The sequence below is a fragment of the Stegostoma tigrinum genome, chromosome 19 (assembly GCF_030684315.1).
Source record: "Stegostoma tigrinum isolate sSteTig4 chromosome 19, sSteTig4.hap1, whole genome shotgun sequence".
Taxonomy (NCBI): domain Eukaryota; kingdom Metazoa; phylum Chordata; class Chondrichthyes; order Orectolobiformes; family Stegostomatidae; genus Stegostoma; species Stegostoma tigrinum.
Window position 1 is genome coordinate 47,499,933 of NC_081372.1, and position 17,840 is coordinate 47,517,772.

General features: G+C 42.2%; 1 protein-coding gene across 1 annotated transcript in view; it reads left to right on the forward strand.

Moving 5' to 3' along the window:
• LOC125461437 (protein-glutamine gamma-glutamyltransferase 2-like) overlaps positions 1–3,245 on the forward strand; it is a 44,024-nt gene extending 40,779 nt beyond the window's left edge. Inside the window, exon 13 of the mRNA XM_048550219.2 lies at positions 2,029–3,245. Coding sequence (XP_048406176.1) covers positions 2,029–2,179 — 151 coding nt within the window. The 3' untranslated portion in view covers positions 2,180–3,245. The remainder of the gene's footprint in view (positions 1–2,028) is intronic.
• Positions 3,246–17,840: the final 14,595 nt, after the last annotated feature.

Sequence of the window (17,840 nt, forward strand, 5' to 3'; positions counted from 1 at the left end):
GGGTGTGTGGGTTATTGGGGGCTGGGTCTGGGTGGGATGCTCCAAGGGGCGGTGTGGACAAAGGGCCTGTTTCCACACTGTAGGGAATCCAATCAATCACCATGCTTTTCCTTCTTCTCTGCTGTTTCAGTTCGGTGGGAACACTAAACGCAAAGTTTTTGACTGTGGGATACTTGCTTAATTTAGGGAATTGAATAATATATAACTGCCCAAAAATGATTGAGTGAAATACCACTTGGGGTCATATATTCTGGAAAGACATTAGAATGCCACAGTGTGAGGGGCAGTTCACTGCAGGCAGCATCTGAAGTTGTGTGCACCTGGACTTTACATACTATCGCAGTGTTGTAAAGCCTAGAAAATCCTGACAGCAGTGAGTGCTTCTACCTGTCCTGTCACTTGATTTCATATGAAGCTGTCATAGGGCCGAGCAGCATAGTTGATGAGGTGAAGAGCAAAGTAATACGTGAGAAATGCCACGTTGATCCATGGCAAACTGGGCACCAAGAACCTCACTCAGCAAAACACTGTTAAGATCCCATTTGATCATACTACCGGGCAAGTCTAAACCTAGAATGTTCTCTGGCTTGATAAGTGAAGCATTTTTATTTTTGTCGACATGGTGGTCATTCACTGAAAAGTAGTCACATGATCATACAGAGTTTCTTCAACACCAGATCAAAGGTTTATTAAACAAGATTCAAAAACACAAGGAAAATAAGCTGTTTAGCTGTGGAAGACAGGTTAGAAAATTTTTAAACAAGTATTTTAATCCATTTTCCAACACTGAGGCTTTCCAGAGATTCAAAACCAGAGAGGCCACCCCATATGTAAAATATTAAAGTTCCATTTAAGTGGTTCCCCTCAGTTTCTGTGAACTGTGGAATCTTCATATGTGAATGCCCACAAAACTGAAAATTTCCTTAAAAGCTAATCATTTCCATCCAAACCCTCCTGATCTCATTTCACAAACTAAACATTTCTACCGAGATGACTGTCCTCCCTGAACTGCACTTTCCTCCTTTCCAGGGGGAAAAAAACTTTGCTTCTGCTTCACGTTTTCTCTAAGCATCCCTAAAGTCTGTCATTCTATGGGTTTCATAACTACCCTTAACGAAAAATAAGCTAATCGCTTTCAATGTTTCCTCTACCTATTATAAAATTACCTAAGTATAAACGTATTTAATGTTTACAGTCACAAACTATCTGACACATACTAAACTAGGTCATTTTTCCAACTAGACTGTTTAACCTAGTTATAGAGTCATACAGTCATATAGCATGGAAACGGACCCTTCAGCCGAAAGAGTTCATGCTGAACATAATCCCAAAATAAATATGTCCCACCTGCCTGTGCCTGTCCATATCCATCTAAACCCTTCCTATTCATATACTTATTCAAATGTCTCTTAAACATTGTAATTGTGCCCACATCCGTCACATTTTCAAGAAGTTCATTACAGATGTAAACCATCCCCTGTTTTAAAAAAATTGCCTCTCATGTCTTTTTTTAAATGACTCTTCTCTCACCTTAAAAATGTACCCTCTCATCTTGAAATCCCCCATCTTAGGGAAAAGGCACCTACCATTAACCTTAGCTGTGCCCTGCATAATTTTATAAACTTCTGTAAGGTCACCCCCTCAACCTTCTATGCCCCAGTGAAAAAAATCCCAGCCTATCTAGCAATTCTTTATAACTCAAACATTCCGTACCTGGCAAGGACACGGCAAATCTCTTCTGAACCTTCTCCAGTTTAATAATATCCTTCCTACAATTGGGTGACCAGAATTGGACACAGTACTCCAGAAGAAACCTCATCAATGTCTTGTAAATCTTAACATGGCCTCTTAACTCCTATACTCTTTTCAAAATTTTTCCAAAATTAACCAATACCTACATAGCACTATTCTGAAAGTTTAATGTATTTTGTGTAAATATACCATTCATCACACTGTATATAGAAAAACTCAGCTTAAAATCTTTGTCTGAGAATTCTAATGTTTTTTTTCTTTATTTCTTCACTTTAGGTGTTCAAATGTACCACCCAATGGTACAGCAAAAGTGAATTGTGATTTTATTCCTTTTAAGTCCGGGATGAAGAAGCTGCTGGTGGACTTTGACTGCAACAAAATGCAAAATGTGAAAGGATTCTTGAACATATTTGTACAAGAAAATTAGAGAAAAGATGAACAAGAATAAGAGCTCAAATACCCAAACGTTTATTTCCTGAATGCGGGGACTGTCATATAGGGATATGTCAGCTGGTTTATTTTCACACAATCATTAGACATAGCAGTCAGTTCACATGCTTAAATATTTTATTCTACTTCCAAGCTAAAGTCATCTTTAACATTACATGTTTTTGGTATAATGTAGGATTGTTATGCATTGGGACTGTAGTTTTAAGTTTGGAGAAAAATAAAGGAGTCATGTGCATTCTTCTGGAGTCTACCTGACAATAGCCATGAGTAACTTGATAAGAGTTCACAAAGGGGAATATTAATTGGGAAGAAGGTGCAAAATACTTATAATTGGAGACAATAATCACAGTCCCTGAGTTCCAAATGAAGAGAAATAGGATTTCTTAAAAGTTGTAGAAAGTTATTAATGGTATCGAGTTATAAACAGTGGTGCTATAATATGTCTTTCCATTTCCAAATTGAAAAGGAGCAGGGGATCAAAAATAGCTAATTAGCAATTCTGTCCAAATTCAAGTTCAGTGTAGTTCTGGTTGCCGTGGAGAAGTGGGCAGAGGAATGCATTTTGAGATTGGGTTACAGGCTTCTCTACAAATCCATATATATCACAGAAAGATAGCCTTTTGTGGGATTGTCAGCAACCTTTCAAAGGGCCAAAGCCATGTGATAAGTAGTTATTCCAAGAGGTGAAGCAGGGACCATTGCTGATGCTATTGTTGGCCATGCAAAATGTAATCATAGCTTGTATGTGATATCTGGGAGGCTATAGGATTTGTTAGCTTGGGATTGAGGGAAGTAATCTACAACGTAACCTCCACAGCAAAAGTCAGCTTTGTCATTAGAAATTACTGGCTGGAAAAATTTAAAAAAATCTATCGTAAGCTATGTGCAATTGTGGACTGTTTGTTAAATAACTTGAATTCTCTTGGAAGTATGAGGGTGATATCAACAAAAGGGGAACAAAAAGAAACATGTTTATTCAATTGTGTCTTATTATCCATTTGTTACATTTTGAAAAATTTAAAATAAAATCTTGTTACTGGAAATTTGGATGTCTTTTTAAAACGTATTAGTCTCTATGGACATAATAGTGGGTGAATTTTCTTACAGTTTAGAACATAGAACAATACAGCACAGTACAGGCCCTTCAGCCCATGATGTTGTGCTGACCAATGATCCTACTAAGATCAATCTACCCTGTGTATCCTACATTTTACTATCCTCCATTTGCCTATCCAAGAGTCGCTTAAAAGTCTCTCGAGTAACTGACACCACTACACTGCCAGCAGCACATTCCACATGCCCACCACTCTGTGTGAGGTATTACAATATTTGAATTGATTTGGAGATGGAAGTCATTTTTCAATCTGTACAAGGATGAGTGGGCGATTAAAGAATCAGTAAAACAATATAAATAGTGAATGGGTTTTCAGATACAAACCATACTAAGGCCAGTCTGTTTTCCCAAGTCGATATAAGATGTTCCATTGCATTCAACAAGAAAAGCCATTAATTTCCTATTCACTCATGGGATATTGGCATCACTGACATTTTATTGCCCAACCGTAATCACCTTTGAGAAGTGGTGTTGAGCTACCTTCTTTACCTACTGCATCCATGTGCTATAGCTAATCCCACAATTTTAATTTGGAGGAAATTCCAGGATTTTGACCTAGCAACACTGAAGGAAGGGAAATATATTTCCAAATCAGGATAATAAGTGGCTTAGAGGGAAACTCCAAGCTGGTGGTGCTCTACTGCTCTTGTCCTTCTCGATGGAAGTGGCCATTGGTTTGAAGGTGCTTTCTCAGGATCTTTGGCAAATTTCTGCAGTGCATCTTGTAGATGGCACACACTGCTGTTTCTGGATGCTGGTGGTGAAGAGGCTAAATGTTTATGGATGTGGTGCCAGTCGAGACATCTGCTTTTTTTCTGGATAGTATCAAGCTTCTTGAGTGTTGTTGGAGCTGCACTCATCCAGGCAAGTAGAGTATTCCATCACACTCCTGACTTGTGCCTTGTAGATGGGAACAGGATTGTGATTCAGGAGGTGAGTTATTTGAGCAGTATTCCTAGACTCTAGAATGTTAATATTTGGGAATTCAGAGATGGTAACACCATTGAATTAATTTCATGGGACAGGAGATAGATTGTCTCTTTTTACAGATGACCATTGCCTAGCACTTGTGTGGCACATCTGTTACTTGCCACTTGTCAGCCCATGCCTGGATATTGGCCAGATTTTGTTGCATTTGAACGTGGAATGCTTCAGTATCTGAGGAGTCACTAATGGTGCTGAACATATTGCAATCATCAGCAAACGTCTCGATTCTGACCTTATGATGGAGGGAACATCATTGCTTAGAAACAACCTGCTCTCTGATGCTCAGTTTGGGTTCCACCAACGCTAATCAGTTCCTGGCCTTATTATAGATATAGGGAAACTCCTTCAGAAATGTCTTGGAGCCTAGGTGACTGATCACTAGCAACCAAGACCATTGCCCCATGTCCCTGCTATGATCCTAACCATTGTAAATTTTCCTCCTGATTTTCTAGTTTTGCCAGTGCTCCTTGATGTCACATTTGGATGAATGCAACCTTGGTGTCAAGAACTGTCATTGACCCATCGCTTCTAGAATTCAAGATAACAAAGTGTGGAGCTGGATGAACAACGCAGGCCAAGCAGCATCTGAGGAGCACAAAAGCTGACGTTTCGGGCCTAGACCCTTCATCAGAGAGGGCTTCTAGAAATCAGCTGTTTTGTCCACGTTTGAACCAAGGCTGAAATGGCATCAGGTGCTGAGTGGCCCTGGTGGAACCCAAACTGGGAGTCACTGAGCAAGCTATTGCTGTGCACATGCTGCTTGATAGCAGTTGCTGTTGACAACTTCCATCAGTTCATTGATGATTGAGAATAGACTGTTGCTTTGGTAATTGTCTGGATTGGATTTGTCCTGTTTTTTATGTACAGGTTACACGTGTGCATTTTTCTTGTTTTGTCAGGTAGATGCCACTGTTGTAACTGTACTAGAATAGGCTGGCTAGGGGCACGGCAAGTTTTGGAGCACTTGTCTTTTGCACTATTGCTGGAATGCTGTTGATGTTGTGATGTTCTCCCTTGTATCCTGACCAGTACATCCCACAGTCAATATCACTAGATTGCATGGTTATCATTATCATTGCTATTTGTTGGACATTGCTGCACCTAAATTGATAGGCATGTTTCTCCACATTATTCGAAAAGTGTTACACTGACTGTGAGATTCATTTGTGTTTTGACTGTGTGAAATGCAGCTGAATTTTTTATTTCTTTTTGAGCTATTACATTATAGTGAAGAGAACCTGCACCATTTATGTTCGCTCTAGTTCTGGTAATTTGCCTGCCATTCTTGTTGTCCTAATGATTGGCCTTTCAACAAGCTCTGCAGATTGATCCATGCAAAGGGTATTTGCTACTATCTGTGGATTCATATGGTTAACCAAAGCTCCTGCCTGCCTTTATCTCTGCTTGGTATGTCTGCTTTTGTTTAAGTTGCGCTACAGCAACCTTGCCAAATACCTATTGGTTTAACTGAAGTTGGGCTATCTGTGTCTTTAGTACTTTTATCTGTATGTTCACTGTTTTGTGTGCCTGAGAGTGTCTATACCTATGATACTTTGATCTTCTTCCTTCCAGTTAGTGCATTCTATCTTTCAGGATATGGAACCCCATGTCAGCAAATCAAATCACCTCTTTGGCTTCACCCTTAAATTTGGCTGCATTTTCAAGTTGTTTTGCAATGTTACTTTTTGTTTTGCCTGCACCAGCTTGAGGCATTCAAATTCATTCTGGTGTATCTATTGCATCAATTTTGGCTGGAATTGGATGCTGAATCTTTGATTTTTGCTGTCCTCCTTGGCTGGTTCCCACCTGTTAAATAAATTTAATCCTCTGCTTCCCGTCCACAGAAGTGAAAAAATGTATTCTACTTTGCTACAAGTGTCTTTTAGGTAACACAAAAGTCAACCTGCATTTTCGATTCAATTTTTCAAATAGTTCTGTGGTACCGTTAGGTCTTGAATCCATCATGGATTGTAGCTTATTTTGTTCTTGCATCAAAATTGACATGGGAAATTTTTGTTTCAAATCAACAGAAAATCTTGTTCAAAATGCTTGTTTACACAAAGAAACAGCCACCTTATTATGTTACTCTGAGTTCTGTTATTTGAACAATCACACTTCAGGCTCAAGTAAGGTGAAAACAAATAATTTAATTCATATATAACTTTAATTCCTAGCTCTAACATACGAGTATATATTCACAATATGTAACAGCCGGTTCATCTGTCCCTAGCCTCTTCATCTCCACTTCATATTTGGATCTTAAGTTCTTTAAATAAAGGTTTACTGTCTCAGCAGCTTTTTTATTAAAACAAAAGATATCTTTTAGACTGACTAGCACTTAACAGCCCTCAAAGGCTCCAGGTAATCAATCAGTGTAGAATCAGTCAACTAACTTCAGAACATAAAATAGGCCAAATCTTCCAATCTCTACATTGTTGGAGACCAAATTTATGACTGCTGACAGATATCAAAACCTTACAAAAGTCCTAATATGCTAACCTACATTGGAATTTTCAGGGACGTTTCAAATTTGAATGTGCAATTCCCCAATTTCTATGGCCCTCAGCAAATGTCTCTGACTCTGGGCTTGTGTCGTGGACGGTTGTGCAATAGTACCAGTAATTTACCCAGGAAGCGTTAGATAAAAATCTGAATTGACATCTGGATAATATATAATAACGGACATTTTACTTTTACTCTTTTACTAAATGCGTGCAAAAGATGCTGTGTCATAATGACATCTGATCACCTGGAATTCGAGGGCTATAGTGCTCCATGGGAAATGTGCGGCCTTAGCATCTGCTATATATTACTTGTTACCTTTTTCTGCCTCACTGTCAAATGATAAGACCATCAGAACATAAGATATAAAAGCAGAATTAGACCATTCAGCCCATTTGAGTCTGGTTCTGCCATTTGATCATAACAGAGTCACCACCATCTGGCAGAAGAAATTCACGCTAATCTCAATTCTATAGAGTTGTCCCTTCATTCTGAGGCTGTGCCCTTAGGTTCTAGTCTCTCCTACTGGTGGAATCGTCTTCTCCATGCCAGTCTATTCAGGTATCTCAGCATTCTGTCAGTTTCAATCAGATTCCCCACTCAACCTTCTGCACTACAGCAAGTATTTACCCAGAATCCTCAACTGCTCCTCATACTACGAACCCTTCATCTTGTAAACCTCCTGTGGATCCCCTCCAATGCCAATGCATCTTTCTTTGGATATGGAGTCCAAAACTGTAATATTCTAAATCTGGTTCTGACCAGATTCTTGAACAGCCTCAACAGTACACTCCTGCTTTTGTTTTCTACATTATGGAGGTGCCGGTGTTGGACTGGAGTAGACAAAGTCAGAAGTCAATAGACAATAGACAATAGGTGCAGGTGTAGGCCATTCGGCGCTTCGAGCCAGCGCCACCATTCATTATGATCATGGCTGATCATCTACAATCAGTATCCTGTTCTTGCCTTATCCCCACAACCCTTGATTCCACTATCTTTAAGAGCTCTATCTAAGTCTTTCTTGAGACTATCCAGAGACTTGGCCTCCACTGCCTTCTGGGGCAGAGCATTCCATATATCCACCACTCACTGGGTGAAGAAGTTTCTCCTCAACTCTGTTCTAAATGGCCTACCCCTTATTTTTAAACTGTGTCCTCTGGTTCTGGACTCACCCATCAGCGGAAACATGCTTCCTGACTCCAGAGTGTCCAATCCCTTAATAATCTTATATGTCTCAATCAGATCCCCTCTCATCCTCTTAAACTCAAGTGCATACAAGCCCAGTTGCTCCAATCTTTCAACATATGATAGTCCCGCCATTTTGGGAATTGACCTCGTGAACCTACGCTTCACTCCCTCAATAGCCAGCATGTCCTTCCTCAAATTTCGAGACGAAAACTGCACACAATACTCCAAGTGCAGTCTCAACAGAGCCCTGTACAGCTGCAGAAGGACCTCTTTGCTCCTATACTCAATTCCTCTTGTTATGAAGGCCAGCATGCCATTAGCTTTCTTCACTGCCTGCTGTACCTGCATGCTTGCTTTCATTGACTGATGTACAAGAACACCCAGATCTCGTTGAACTTCCCCTTTACCTAACTTGAATTCATTTAGATAGTAATCAGCCTTCCTGTTCTTGCCACCAAAGTGTATAACCACACGTTTATCCGCATTAAACTGCATCTGCCATGCGTCCGTCCACTCAGCTAGCCTGTCCAAGTCACCCTGTATTCTCATAACATCTTCCTCACATTTAAACACTGCCACCCAGCTTTGTGTCATCAGCAAACTTGCTAACATTACTTTTAATGCCTTCATCTATATCATTAATGTATATTGTAAATAGCTGCGGTCCCAGCACCGAACCTTGTGGTACCCCACTGGTCACTGCCTGCCATTCTGAAAGGGACCCGTTTATCACTACCCTTTGCTTCCTGTCAGCCAGCCAATTTTCAATCCAAGCCAGTATTTTGCCCCCAATACCATGTGCCCTAATTTTGCTCACTAGTCTCCTATGTCACATGAACACCAGGTTATAACCCAAGAGATTTATTTAAAGTCACAAGCTTTCAGAGTACAGCCTCTTCGTCGGGTGAAGTGAGAGAGAGGAGCACACAGACTCAGAATTTATTGACACTCTTATACTTATCATGTTACTCTAATCACTTAGTTTGCCTCCAGTATTTTTAATTTTTTGTATTTATCTCTCTGCCTCATTTAATTAGATTACAGGTCATCCCTTCACTTGTTATCTAGCTGTTGACACTTTACTCACACAGTCTAACACTCTTGGTTACCTGCAGAGATTTATTCTTCAACAATCCACTCACACCATTGATCTTTTGATCTCTCTGCCTATAGATTCTATGTCCGTGTGTGCTTCTCTCTCCTTTCACCTGATGAAGGGGCTGCACTCTGAAAGCTTGTGGTTTCAAATAATGTTGGGCTGTAATCTGGTGTCACGTGACTTCTTGTTTTCTAGCCTTCTTGAAAGGAACACCAACAATGCATACGCCTTCTTACCCTCCGACTGAACCTGCACATTAACTTTAAGGGAATCCTGAACTAGGGCACCTAAGTCCCTTTGCGCTTCAAATTTCCAAAGCCTTTCTCTGTTTAAAAAATAATCTATGCCTCTGTTCTTCCTACAAAAATATAACCTCATGCTTTGCCACATTGCAATCTATCTGCCACTTCTTTGCCCAGTCTTCTAGCCTGTCAAAATCCTTTTGTAGCCTTCCTCTTTCCAAACATTGCCTGTCCTGCCACCCTATCTTTGTGTCATCTGCAAGCTTAGAAACAAGGTCCTCAGATCTTTTGTACAAATCATTAATGTATAAGGTGAATAATTGTGGCATCAACATTGAACTCTGCGGAACTCCACTAGTCTCCAGTTGCCTTCGTGAAAAGACGCATTTATCCCTACTCCTTGCTTTCGGCTAGCCAGCCTAATCCTCTAACTATACCAGCACCTTGCTCCTATCACCATGGATGATTACCTTATTTAGCAGCCTCCTGTTTGGCACCTTGTCAAAGGCCTTCTGGAAATCCAAATAGATCACGCCTATTTGGCTCCCCTCTGACCACCATGTGGATATTTGGTCCCTGAAAAGTACTCCTTACTAATAACAGAATTGGGAGAGCTGTCTAACAAACTGGTCAAGCAACAGACTGACATAATTACACTCACAGAATTCTAGAAACAATGTCAAACATTGTCCTAGATTAAAAAAAGACAGAAATTGCTGAAGAAAGCTAGCAGGTCAGATCTGAAAAACGGTTACTGGACATGAAACCTTAGCTCTGCTCTGTCATCACAGATACTGACAGACCCATTGACTTTCTCCAGCAATTTCTGTTTTTGTTTCAGATTTCCAGCATCTGCAGTTCTTTGTTTATTTCAATGTCCGAGACACTGCCATCACTGTCCTTGAATATGTCCTATCCCACTGCCAGCTCAGATCCAACAAAGGTGGCACCACAATGAGTAGGGAGACAGTTGTCCTGGGAAGCTTCAGCATTGGCTTCAGACTCCATGAAATTACACAGCAAACAGGGGCACGGAATTACAGTCACAAAAGAAGTTTAAGAATCAATTGTTTCTGAGGGATCTGTCTCAAAGCATAGCCTATTTGCACAGGCTTAAAGCAAAGCTCTCGACTGCAGCACTAAGACACAGAGAATAATTTGATATGCTAATAAGCCAACAATTCTCACTGTGATCCTCAATGGCTGGAAAGATTTAATAATGTGCGATCTTACCTCCTGTGGCAAAACTCTGGGAAGAGTGGGATGATGCAAGTTGTGTTGGCCATTACTTTGTGTGTTCATTTTCTCTTTATCAAATAAAACAATTTAGTAATTCATAGCAGATCCTGTTTCACAAAATGTTTCACACACTGTCTACTGAAGTATTGGAGTGGTGCATTTGAGGGCCGTTAAAGAAGGCACCCGCTGTGATTTTTTTTCTAGATTATTGAGTTTGGAGGCAGAGACTGCAGAATGGGAATGGAGTATATCAGGCTGGAAGTCCAATGTCATCGTGCACTTCCAGATTTCACCAGCAGCAAGAACCAGAGGCAAGTAGTGCTATCGTTATAATGTCACTGAATTTTTCTCAGAACGCAGGCTCTAATCTGTAGTGATTGGAATGAGGTTGTTCAGGTGGATCTCTTTTAGTATGGGATTTCTAATTGGGGCTCTTAACCTGGCCCAATCAGAGAGTTTACAGATACAGGTAGGAGTCTCATGAGAATCCCCTCAGTTCTGGGGAGAACGATGCTGAGCTGGCTGGTCATTGCCAGCGTATTGTACATGATTTTTTAAAAAAATGAATATACAAATAGGAGTCTCCCCACTCTGAGCTGGTTGGTCAGAATCCATGTATTACACACATATAAATAAAGGGTGGCTTGGTTGGGATACTAGCCTATGTGTAGTTGTTTCAGTAGCGACAAGAGAAAACTGTATACTCCTGAAGAAAACTCACTCACAATAGTTATCTTTGAGTTGGGGGAAGCATTTCTGGCTTTGTCTCTTTATTTGGGAAGCTTGACTTGTTCAATCCTGACATTGAACGCTGAGCCAAGTGCTGGAAAGAATATATCAGTGATAATGGGAAATGCAGATGCTGGAGAATCCAAGATAATAAAGTGTGAAGCTAGATGAACACAGCAGGCCAAGCAGCATCTCAGGAGCACAAAAGCTGACGTTTCGGGCCTAGACCCTTCATCAGAGAGTGTTCCCACACATATATATACGTTTTCTTTCTCTCTCCCCCATCTCCACATGCACTCATCTCTCTCTCTCCCTCTCTCACACACACGGTGTGAATTTGTATTTGCAGATACAGTCTATTTTGTTCAAAAATCACACAATTAGAGAGTCAGTCAATGTTACTTGCCTCTTATGAGTTAAATCTGAATGACATCCAGGTCTTCATGCCTGTGGACAAGTATCACTTTAACATCAACAGAATTGTTAATTTAATTTCCTGCAGTGTGGAAACAGGCCCTTTGGCCCAACAAGTCCAGACTGCCCCTTGGGCCATCCCACCCAGACCCATCCCCCTATAACCCACACACCCCTGAACACTAACGGGCAGTTTAGCATGGCCAATCCACCTTGTCTGCACATCTTTGGACTGTGGGAGGAAACCAGAACACCTGGAGGAAACCCACGCAGACACAGGGAGAATGTGCAAACTCCACACAGACAGTTGTCTGAGGCTGGAATTGAATCTAGGTCCCTGCTCTGTGAGGCTGCAATGCTAACCACCGAGCCACTGTGCCACACCTATTTTGAGCATTTTTACAATCTTTTGCAAACATATCCACTTTTGATCTCATGATAGATGGAAAATAATCAAAAAGCAGCTGAAAGTTGCTTACTGTAATACACCCAGCCCATGAACACAAAAATTTATCCCACCCTTTGCTCAGCTATCAACATTCTCTATGCTCACAATGCATACCTTACCTGCATACATTCACCCTAACCTCACCCTGCATTTAATTCTTTTTGCACAGCCTCTATATGACTTCACACAATGCATTTACCAAAATGGTGTTCAGTGATCTTCTCATCAAAAGTGTTCATATTTTGGATGCCATTTGCAAGCTTTTGAAGATGAATCAATCCCAAAGAATCAGATGCTGTTCAACCCAATAATCTTACAGTTAGCACAAGTGCAAACACAAGTGATTAATATCTCACACACATTGTCAGTGATTTATCAATGCAAACTAATTCAGGCCAACATATTGTGCTGCAATCTTTGACACAAATATTCCTTTCTTGCAAGTGAAGGTTATACCATCTGGTTTAATGCAAACATTATCCCTCATAACATGTTGCACAGTTAGTGGGGGTCTACTCAGTCAGATCGCTTGAAGTTAAATTACAATAATAACTGTTTACAAAGCTGTGACATCACAGACTGAAATGAGATTTGTCATTACTGACAGTACAAAACCAACTGACTCCATTATAGAGAGAATGAGAACCGAAAAAGCAGATAATTTTATATTGGAATGTCATATTTGTTATCATGTTTTGAAGGTATAGGTCTGTCTGGTCTGGAATCTGCGTCATAATACAACATCCCCTATTGCCTTTAAAGAATCTGAGCTAATTTCTAACAGCACGTAAAAGGATGCATATATGTAAGGGTCATTGAACGACAGTTAATCTGAGGTAAGGTCTCCATCGCATAGAAAATGTTTTTTCATGGTTTTGAGTGCATTTTCTTCTGGTAATGCTTAGTAACAGCCTTTCATAACAAAATATGAATTTCCATTTCTTTTAAATGAGACCTTCTGTTGGCTTTTTATCAGTCAGAAAATCATATTACACCCTGGAACAGGTCCTTTTATCCACCAAACTTGTACCAACACCAACGGTCTGTTCGCACTGAACAACTGCTCCTCCCAGTCGCGAACCATTTCAACTCCTCCTCCCATTCCTCAGACATCATGTCCATCCTGGGCCTCCTGCAGTGCCACAACGATGCCACCCAAAGGTTGCAGGAATGGAACTCATATTCCACTTGGGAACCCTGCAGTCCTATGGTATCAATGTGGATTTCACAAGCTTCAATATCTCCTCTCCCCCTACCACATCCCAAAACCAGCCCAGCATGTCCCTACCTCCCTAACCTGTTCTTTCTCTCACCTATCCCCTCCTCCCACCTCAAGTCCTACCCCCATCTCCTTCCTACTAACCTTAATCCGTCCCCCTTGACCGGCCTGTCCTATCTCCTCCCTAACTCCAGACCTACACTCACCTTTACTGGCTCCATCCCTGCCTCTTTGACCTGACTATCTTCTCTCCACCTATCTTCTCCTCTATCTACCTGCTATCTGCCTCGCCCTCTCTCGCAATTTATTTTAGACCCCCCTTACCATCCCCCATTTCTGAAGAAGGGTCTAGACCCGAAACATCAACTTTCCTGCTCCTCTGATGGTGCTTGGCCTGCTGTGTTCATCCAGCTCTACACCTCGTTATCTCAGATTCCCCAGCATCTGCAGTTCCTACTATCTCTGAAGGCTTTATTATATGTCAGTTTAGAAAGACCTTTACATAAATAGGATTTTTTTTTACATATTTGCCAAAAATATTGTTTTACAGATGCTCCAAAATATGAAATACCATCACTACTATCAGAATTTGATTTAGTTTAATTTAATTTTTTACTTAAACTCTTTTCAGATCTCCATTTTGAAATACTTAAGGCAGTTTTACAACCTTTTTTCAAAGTCAGGTGGAGGAACTTTTCTCCATCCTTACAACTTGACAACTTTGATATATACTGTCCCAGCTTGGAGGCTACACAAACCAAAACCCTTCTGTTCAAGTGCATTTTCCTGAACTGAAAATTTGATTCATCTTCTCTGAACTCAAACCGAAACTGGGGTCTCTTATCTAACATTTTTTTTCTCCCTTGTAAACACCATACTAAAACATTTCAGCTATTAACGCCACAAGGGTTAGGTAGTTAACTGGATCACGTGTCGCCTGGAAAATATAGGCAGCATTTTCCTCATCTTTCAGAGACACGAGCAATGGTGAGAAATGTGGGAAAACGGCTATTTTCTCCCCTTTGGTCCAGGAACTCCCCACCTACGTCCATGACACCACCCACGGCCTCCACCTCCTCCAGAACCTCCAATTCCCTTGCCCCCAACACCTCATTTTCACCATGGACGTCCAGTCCATATACACCTGTGTTCCTCATGCAGATGGCCTCAAGGCCGTCCGCTTCTTCCTGTCCCGCAGGCCTGACCAGTCACCCTCCACCGACACTCTCATCTGCCTAGCCAAACTCGTCCTCACCCTCAACAACTTCTCTTTCGCACTCCCACTTCCTACAGACAAAGGGGGTGGCCATGGGTACCCGCATGGGCCCCAGCTATGCCTGCCTCTTTGTAGGTTATGTGGAGCAGTCCCTCTTCCGAATCTTACACAGGCCCCAAAGCCCACCTCTTCCTCCGTTACATTGATGACTGTATCGGCACCGCCTCTTGCTCCCAAGAGGAGCTCGAACAGTTCATCCATTTCACCAACAACTTCCACCCCAACCTCAAGTTCACCTGGGCCATCTCCACCACGTCCCTCACCTTCCTGGACCTTTCAGTCCCCAAATCAGGTAATCAGCTAGAAACTGATGTCTATTTCAAGCCCACCGACTCCCACAGCTACCTAGAATACACCTCCTCCCACCCACCCTCCTGCAAAAATTCCATCCCCTATTCCCAGTTCCTCCGCCTCCGCTGCATCTGCTCCCAGGATGAGGCATTCCACTCCCGCATATCCCAGATGTTCACATTCTTCAAGGACTGCAACTTTCACCCCGCAGTGGTCGAGAATGCCCTTGACTGCGTCTCCCGCATTTCCTGCAACACACCCCTCACACCCTGCCCCCACCACAACCGCCCTAAGAGTGTCCCCATCGTTCTCACATACCACCCCACCAACCTCTGGATACAACGCATCATCCTCCGACGCTTCCACCATCTACAATCCAACCCCACCACCCAAGACATTTGTCCATCCTCACCCTTGTCTGCCTTCTGGAGAGACCACTCTCTCCGTGACTCACTTGTCCGCTCCATACTCCCCTCCAACCCCACCATACCCAGCACCTTCCCCTGCAACCGTAGGAAATGCTACACTTGCCCCCACACCTCCTCCCTTACCCCCATCTCAGGCCCCAAGATGACTTTCTATATTAAGCAGATGTTCAACTGCACATCTGCCAATGTGGTATACTGTGTCCACTGTACCTGGTGTGGCTTCCTCTAAATTGGGGAAACCAAGCGGAGGCTTGGAGACCGCTTTGCAGAACACCTCCACTTGGTTTGCAATAAACAACTGCACCTCCCAGTCGCGAACCATTTTAACTCCCCCTCCCATTCCTTAGACGACATATCCATCATGGGCCTCCTGCAGTGCCACAATGATGCCACCCGAAGGTTGCAGGAACAGCAACTCATATTCCGCTCGGGAACCCTGCAGCCCAATGGTGTCAATGTGGACTTCACGAGCTTCAAAATCTCCCCTTCCCCCACTGTATCCCAAAACCAGCCCAGCTCGTCCGCTCCCCCCACTGCACCCCAAAACCAGCCCAGCTTGTCCCCGCCTTCCTAACCTGTTCTTCCTCTCACCTATGCCCTCCTCCCACCTCAAGCCGCACCTCCACTTCCGACCTACCAACCTCATCCCGCCTCCTTGACATGTCCGTCCTCCCTGGACTGACCTATCCCCTCCCTACCTCCCCACCCATACTCTCCTCTCCACCTGTCTTCTTTTCTCTCCATCTTTGGTCCACCTCCCCCTCTCTCCCTATTTATTTCAGAACCCTCTCCCTATCCCCCTCACTCATGAAGGGTCTAGGCCCAAAACGTCAGCCTTTGTGCTCCTGAGATGCTGCTTGGCCTGCTGTGTTCATCCAGCTTCATACTTTGTTATCTAGCATTGAGAATGAAAATGTCTGAGCCTTGAAGTCGCAAGGAAAGTGTGATTTCCCAATCAGGTTTCAGAAGAAAATCCCACTGATAAGCAGCAAGCAGTTCCAGGAATCTTTCTCCAAACTGGGATGCCACCTTCGCTTTCCTGGTCATCTCATGGACAAAATTATTGGAGCAGCAGGCTCTGAAGAGCAGTTCCTCTCTTTGAATTTTTGAATCCTTGTGTAGCTGGGGCTTATGTTTGGCAGCAGACGTGTAAACAGCATATAGTCCCATCACTGTGAGTATTTCCTCTCTGCTGCCATGTGAGTTAACAGGATGGGAAACTAAATGCATAATTAGTGAGGTGAGCTGCATGAGAAAAGCCATCATGAACCGTGATTGAAAACCCTCCTCAAAACTTCTTAAAATAAAGCTTCATTTGTAAAATTGAAGAATTCAGTCGTAAATCTTTCATTCTCAGGTACGAGTGATCTTCTGACCTCTTAAAGAAAAGTCACTGTCACAGATCTAAAACGTCACATCTTCCTATATTTAAAAATTCCTCAATCCCAAATGATCATTTGTATTATGTACAAAAACAAGGTTTATGAGAAGTATTTTAAGCACAATTCACTTAATTCCCAGAAACATTTAAAACGATATAGGAGGGAATTAATCAGTTTTATACTCGTTGGTGGGAACCTGGCTCCTGTGACCAGAGGCCAGAAATTATTGCCCATCCCTAATTACCTTTGAGAAGGTGCTGATGAGCTGCCTTCTTGAATCACTGCTATCAATGTGATGTACACACACTCATTGTTTGATGAAAGGAGTTCTGGAGCCTGAATTTTATCAAAAGTTGGCCAAGTGTCAATTTTTGTGGAATTGCTCTCCATGAACACTTGCAAATTCCTTCACCTAATTCTGTCCTGTTCACCTAATTATGTACATACCATGCTTCTACAGCACTGCACTCAATCTATTGGGCATTCAGCTGTATGAATCATATGAAAACCATCTTTAAAGACCAGGTCTGCACCAGGTCAAATACTGCCAGTCAGAAAAAGTCCTTCACAATGCCCAAAGTGGGAGGGGAATGAGAAAGATAAGGTTATGAGTGCCATGTAGGTCGGCATAAGTGATACTCCAAGGAAATAAAATCTCACACTAATAACCATCAAGAACCACATCTCATCCATCTCCCAACCCCGTGCAGGATGCTTAACTAGCTGAGAATTTCAAGGCAGGGTGCGCTAGCAACTTGAGGCAGGATACTTTGCTCACACAGGGAAAGACATCCTGCACACTGGGCTGGTCCAGTTAACATTCTAAGCCTATTTATTTTCTTTCACAGTGCTGTCACTTAGAACCAAAGTGCATGTTTACAGTATCCATGCCTTGCCTTGCCATGCCATGCCATGCCGCTAGTGTGTTTTTACTTCAGCCTTACACTAAAGCAATCAGTACAGGCACACTGTGTCAGAGCCTTGAGTGAGAAAGTGGAAGTTCAGAATTTTCACTCTTCACTGAAAAGTTGCAAACTAACTAGAACTGAAATTGTCTTGATGTTAGTGGAGCAATGGAAT